This window comes from Megalobrama amblycephala, linkage group LG21 (assembly GCF_018812025.1).
Source record: "Megalobrama amblycephala isolate DHTTF-2021 linkage group LG21, ASM1881202v1, whole genome shotgun sequence".
Taxonomy (NCBI): Eukaryota; Metazoa; Chordata; class Actinopteri; order Cypriniformes; family Xenocyprididae; genus Megalobrama; species Megalobrama amblycephala.
In genome coordinates this window covers 14,216,155-14,222,858 of record NC_063064.1, presented here as the reverse complement: position 1 = coordinate 14,222,858, position 6,704 = coordinate 14,216,155, and the positions used below count along the sequence as shown (strand labels likewise).

Sequence of the window (6,704 nt, the reverse complement as noted above, 5' to 3'; positions counted from 1 at the left end):
TCAAAGGCTCAGTGATCTCCTTGATGTCTCAGAGCCTCTGCAGTGAGTCTCTTGTGACCACCTGGCTGAGGGTCTTTACTGTCATTTCACTCTGTTCATAGACCAACATTAAAACAGACAAACAAAAAATTTTCAGTTTGATGAAACCATCTTGTATTCATGGAAATTGAAAGTCCTACATTAAAATTAAATGTTTTTAGTATTTATTTAAAAAAAAAAAAGTTTCAATATGAACCTGCAAAATGGTTTACAAGCTTTAAATGTCTTGTCCAGAAGGACTATGGGACAAGGAGAGCTTTAGCATCAGGTATCATCATCAATAATTACCTGTTTGTCACACTCAGGAAATTACTTTTTCCCCTGTGCCGTAGGAGACGCACCTGCTTAAAGCTAAATAATAGATAGGGGGCCGCAACAGAAACTGAGACTCATCGTCTCCAAGGTAGCCAAATAAATCATCACATGATCTGGCCAGGTAAATAATAGACCAGAGCAGAGGCCGGGCAATCAGTTGGGCCTTAATATTACAGTAACTTTACATTAAAGTGGTGTACAAGAGAAGCTTTATAAAGTTATTTATGGTTATAGAAACAGTCATTTATATTTGCGTGCTTACATAAACAATGCACCAAAGTTAAAGGGAGAGTTCACCCAAAAATGAAAATTCTCTTAAGTATGTATGAATTTCTGTCTTCTGTTGAACACAAAAGAAGATATTTTGTAGAATATGGGTTACCAAAAAGTTGACGGGTCTTCTTCAAAAATCTCTTCTTTTGTGTTAGACAGAAATTCATACAGGTTTGAGAACAACTCGAGAATGAGTAAATGATGACAGAATTTTCTCTTTTTTGGGGGGTGAACTATCCTTTTAAGTGTTACATGTTTATATTACAGTGGTGTATATTAAAAGTTTTATAAATTTATTTATATTTACATATTTCCATTACAGTGATGTACAGGAAAGACATTTAAGTTATTTGTATGTTTACAGAAACACCATCAAAGTCATTTATATTTACATGTTTACATTGATCTGCATTGATACAGTGTTCATGTAAACATAAATAACTTTATAAGCTTTTCCTGCACCTATTTACATGATTACATTATATTTTTTCTGTATGCAACTGCAGTTATTTGCATGTTTACAGAAATACTATGAAAATGATTTATATTTACATGTGTACAGGAACATTGTATCCGAGTTATTCATATAGTTACATTAGTCCTTTGATATATCCCTCAACAACAACTTTAATCCTTTGCCCATGCTTGTAACAAAGGGCCATTCTGGTAGTTTATAAGGAGGCAAGCGACAGTGTATAGCTGGTTGATGGTCCTGGTGATGGAGTGAGGGATGACTGTATCAAACAGCTTGTGTTGCTTCACTCTGCAGATGAGGCGCTCAATGTAAACCCTCAGCTGAGCAATGGATTGAGTCTCCTTCACCTCATTAGCTGGAAACTCTTCCTGCTTTATCAGGTAAGCAGGTCTGTAAACTTTGCATGGTACACAGTCATCTACAAGAAAACCTTTGTTGACCATAATGGCCATTCCAGGTTTCAGTAGCGACACAATCCCAGACTGCTTCAGAAGTTCCTTGTCACTGACAGATCCTCCACACAAGGATGACACAAAAGTGACTGTACCATGAGGTGCCATGCCAATTAACCCCTTTAAGGTGCAATGGGACCCTTCACCTTCACGCATGAGAGAGGATGGTGTTTGACAACGCAGCTCGGTGCAGTCAATCACTACTTGTGTGTCTGGGTAGTCCTGGAATTCCTTTGGCATTTGAGCCTTGACCGCCTCCACAGACATCCAGATGCGCACAGATCCAAGAATGGTGTACAGGAAATTGGCCCATGTTGTAATTATTTGACTCACGTTGGACTGATGGATGTTGAATCTGTGGCCCAGATCCCTCTCTTTTAGACCAACCGAGAGATGGACCATGAAAAGAAAAAACTCATCTATGGGCTGCAGGGACTGATACTGTTAAAATAACAAAATTGGAAAAGTTTTAATAATGTGTATGTCTATATAGACAAAGTAACATTAGTAACATTCCAGTTTCTTTCTATTCCCCCTACATAACATGTATGGAATTTATAGTGTAATGAACGATAAATTATTTTATTCTTATATTCGTATTTTATAGAATTATAAAATGCATAAATTGATTATTTACAGATGCACTGCCTGATGCTCCATCTTCATTCTTTGTTTTAGCTTGCCTTGCTCTGGTCAAACGAACCATGTTGTGGGATGCAGGCTCAATCAGTCTCCAGAACGCCATCAAGTGGTTGTAAGTCGCAAACCTACATGAGATGTGAGACATGTTTGAGATAATATATACCGACAAACGTAATGCACAACCTAGCTCAGTTTTTGTTAAGACCCTATTGTAATTTACTTGTGAAAATGTAAGGCTTTATGGACTATAAATCCTTGTGGAAGTATTTATTATGGAAATAATATACTTTAAAAGAATATACTTGCTTACAAACTGAATGTAATATTTTTCGGATACTTAACTGCACATTATTTACAATTAAAAGAAAATTAATTTAAACTATATTACAATAAGTTGAACTTAAGAGTGCTTTTTGACCTACTTAAATAGAACTTAAGTACATGTGTATACATATATATATATATATATATATATATATATATATATATATATATATATATATATATATATATATATATATATATATATATATATATATATATATATATATATATATATATATATATATATATATATATATATATATATATATATATGAACTTTAAATGTAATATCAAATTACACATTACAGTTAAAATTAAAATCAAGTGCTTTACATGTGCTTTACTATGTAAAAAAAAAAGTAAAAAAAAAAGACATTACAAAAAGCATTTTTTATAAGTGTACTTAAGTGTTTTAAGAAACGTCATCAGAGTTGGGTAAGTTACTGTAATAAAAGTAATTACTTACAAGCTGCTACATTTTCAACAGTGTAATTAGATTACTGTACTAATTACTCTCTCTAAAAAGTATTGCATTACTTATTGCTAATTACTTTCTAAATCCCATATCTACCTTGACCAGTTGAACAATACAAGGACAGACACAAAACTGCTCATAATTCTTCCAAATATATAATATAAAATTGCATTATTCTTGAACTGACTAAAGTATTTAAAGGGAGAAGGTTACATTAAAAACATAAATTTTAACATTAGCCGTTAAATTTTGATGTTAAATCCACTATTGTTTTATATAGAATTATTCTCAAGTCTATACAGTATTTAATGCAATTAAATCAAAAGTAACTGTAAATTACAGAATTAAGAGTAATCCCTTACTTGCTTCATGAAAAAAGTAATTAAATTACAGTAATTAATTTTTTGTAATGCATTACACCCACTGCATGTCATGCAAAACGTACTCTTTGAGAAATGTTAAGTGACATTATTTCATTAATATATTATCTGGAAGAACAGTTTTTTTTATTGTTATTTCTTTAAGATGTGAAGTACACTACAAGTGCAGATTCAATACAAACTTTTTTTTTCACAAGGGAATAAAATACTTAAATGAACGTAAAGATCAAATGAGTAGTTTTAGGCGATCAGACGACCAAAGCAACAATGTGTTCTATAATATATTATACTGTTTACGTTTTAGAGCTTACCTCGTGTAAAACATTATGTCATCGTCAGATGCAGCAAATCTCCCCAAACAAAATCTCTGAAGTACAGACAACTCTGCCACCTGTCTCCTCAGGAACTCCACCTCCTTTTGGAGATCTTCGGTCTGATCCAAATCCAGATCAGCCTGGGTTGGAGAGGAGCAATAATCATGATCCTGATGCGGGTCCGTAGGCACAAGATCTTTTAAATGAGTGGGAACCTTTTTTTTCTTCCATAACCCGGTGCGTTTTGGTGCTGGGGTGGAACAGCTGTTCCATTGGAACAACGTGGGCACAGCGCCCTTCTTCAGTAGTCTGCGTGCTGTAGGAGTCGATGGTTCAATCAAATCATCACTCTTGAAGTGACGACTGCAGACTCTTGTATTAGGACTAACTTTAAAATTCTCACGCCGGATATTGCGAAGCCACTTTTCCCGTGTTTCTTCGTCCAATGGGAAACTATGGAAACTTATCACAGAATTAAATCTTGAGGACATTTTACAGAACGGGACACAACAATATCGAGACGACGCACCTTCACGCCGAAGGTATTTAAAGCTTTTTGAACTCATTACTAAAACGTTATATTTTAAAATAATATACTAAAATTATGTGTTAGCAATATATGTATAATGTAATGATATAAATTTGTTTGTGATCGAGAGTTAACTGAAATATGTCAGAAAAAGTTTACTACTACTACTACTACCACAGTTTGCTATCAATGAATACTTTACCGGAAGCTCGTGTAGACACTGAAAATTTAGCGGAAATACGTAGGCAGTAGGCATATGGCAAGCTGTTTTAGCATTTAATACTTGCTGGCTCTAGCAGTAGTAATTTAGTAATTTAGTTACTTAAATTGCTAAATTAAAGTAACCCAGCAAGTTGGGTTGCACACTTTAACCCAATGTCAGCTCATATTGAATAAAAGCTGGGCTAATTTTACCTCATATAGTCCTATGGTTTATTTATTTATTTATTTATTTAAGCAGGAAAGGATTAAAAACAATCGGGCCTAACTCAGTATAAAACTGGTTTTCAGCAAGTTCCTGCTCTGCAGAACATAAATACCACACACACAACAAACACAAGACAAGACAACAACAAACACACAAACCAAGAGTAAAAGCATTAGGGAAGGCCATGGAGGGTTATTAGCCTAATTCCTTTTTTCTTGCAGCAAATGTTATATATTAAATATTATATATTTAATTTATATAACTTATTTAGTTTTTAAAATGAAGAAACCAAAAAGAAAGTTTGTTAATTAATTAATTAAATTAATTTGTCTTTAATACTTATTGAGTTACAGGCATGCAAACTTGAGGCAAAAAAAAAAAAAACACAAGAAGTGCTTTTTGCCATTTTTTAACTGTCACTGATATAATGAAACAAACATTGCTAAAGTACACAGATTTTACTAATAGACTTACCAATCTGTGTAAAAATAAAATAACAATGCTGCCGCACTCCTCTAAAGCCTCATAACCCCTCTGGAGTTAAACAGAGCCAAGATTTCACTTCGAGGGGGTTGGGAAGTTAGTGATTTTAATTAAAGATTATAAGGGCACATGAATAAAAAAAATAAAAATGTGCACGGATATATATAAACACTGTAATCTATATAAAAATAATTGATTTGAATCATCTCAAAATTAAGATTACAGATATCTCTAATTATCATACTGACTAGTCAAATTATAAATAGAACTCATCAAAATACGATTGAAACTATCTAAAATATATATCCATGAATAAAATCAAACCAGAGTTTTATATTTTAATACCGCTTGCCATAGTAGGTCACGCATAGATGATTAGATGACACCATGTGGCAGCTGTTGGACATTACAGAGAAAACACATCTGAACTGTATTAATTCAGTTTATGCAGTTAAAAACTTTTTAACACACACACACACACACACACACACACACACACACACACACACACACACACACACACACACACACACACACACACACACAGGTTTGTTTTGCTATCTTAGTAAGGACATTCCATAGGCGTAATGTTTTTTATACTGTACAAACTGTACATTCTATCCCCCTACACTACCCCTACTCCTAAACCTACCCATCACAGAAAACATTCTGCATTTTTACATTTTTAATAAAACATTGTTTAGTATGTTTTTAAAGCATATATGTTCATATTTTAAATATGAGGAATCATAAAACATGTTTATGTCGTAATACCAGTGTAATACCCATGTCATTATACAAATTTGTGTCCTCATAAATCATGAAAACAAGCGCACACACACACACACACACACACACACACACACACACACACACACACACACACACGTCTGGTTCACTATCCTTGTTGGGACTCTCCATAGACGTAATGGTTTTTATACTTTATACTGTACAAACTGTATATTCTATCCCCCTACACTAACCCTACCCCTAAACCTACCCATCACAGAAAACTTCCACAATGTAGGTGATTTCAGGTTTTACTACCCTTGTGGGGACCACAATGTAATATAAACCTGTACACATACACTCAACACACACACACACACACACACACACACACACACACACACACACACACACACACACACGTGTATATATAGGACTGGTGCTACAGTGGTTGAAATATTTGTAGCACAGCCCACGCAATTATAATACAAGTCTAAAACGTCTGTTACCATCTCTGAAAGCAACCAGTATTATTTTATAGTCTTCTATACAGTGACTATAGAATACTATATAGGCTATGTTGATTATCATTGCATTATAAATGTACTTTATTCTCATGAAAATACCAGAGATGTCTAGAAGAACACAGATAATCCATATATTGACGCAATCGTATGTTTATTGTCTTAATGTTTCATCAGCAGTGCTGAGTAGATTATTTACAATTTGTTGTATGTTACTGATTCCAAATTACATGAAAAAAATTTGTAGTAGCCTATAGTCATTTTTTTTAAAGCACACAAGAACACATGAACTGTATATTGATGAATCCTCAGAGAAACTGAAA

At 33.6% G+C, this 6,704-nt stretch overlaps 2 protein-coding genes across 2 annotated transcripts in view; both read right to left on the bottom strand.

The window, feature by feature from the left end:
* The window catches only part of magi1b (membrane associated guanylate kinase, WW and PDZ domain containing 1b), a 1,153,738-nt gene that overhangs the window by 339,673 nt on the left and 807,361 nt on the right, over positions 1 to 6,704 (bottom strand).
* Positions 147 to 4,814, bottom strand: si:ch211-262i1.5. The gene is made up of 3 exons (XM_048172274.1): positions 3,687 to 4,814; positions 2,192 to 2,321; positions 147 to 1,995 (listed from the first exon to the last, which is right to left on the bottom strand). The coding sequence occupies exons 1-3, from the start codon at positions 4,253 to 4,255 to the stop codon at positions 1,255 to 1,257; spliced, it is 1,440 nt and encodes a 479-aa protein (XP_048028231.1). The 5' UTR covers positions 4,256 to 4,814; the 3' UTR covers positions 147 to 1,254.

Coding starts and splice junctions, on each gene's coding strand:
- si:ch211-262i1.5 (XM_048172274.1), bottom strand. CDS start 4,255: ATGAGTTCAAAAAGCTTTAAATACCTTCGGCGTGAAGGTGCGTCGTCT. Junction 2,322..3,686: donor GACATAATGTTTTACACGAG/GTAAGCTCTAAA, acceptor CATCTCATGTAG/GTTTGCGACTTACAACCACT. Junction 1,996..2,191: donor GAGCATCAGGCAGTGCATCT/GTAAATAATCAA, acceptor TTATTTTAACAG/TATCAGTCCCTGCAGCCCAT.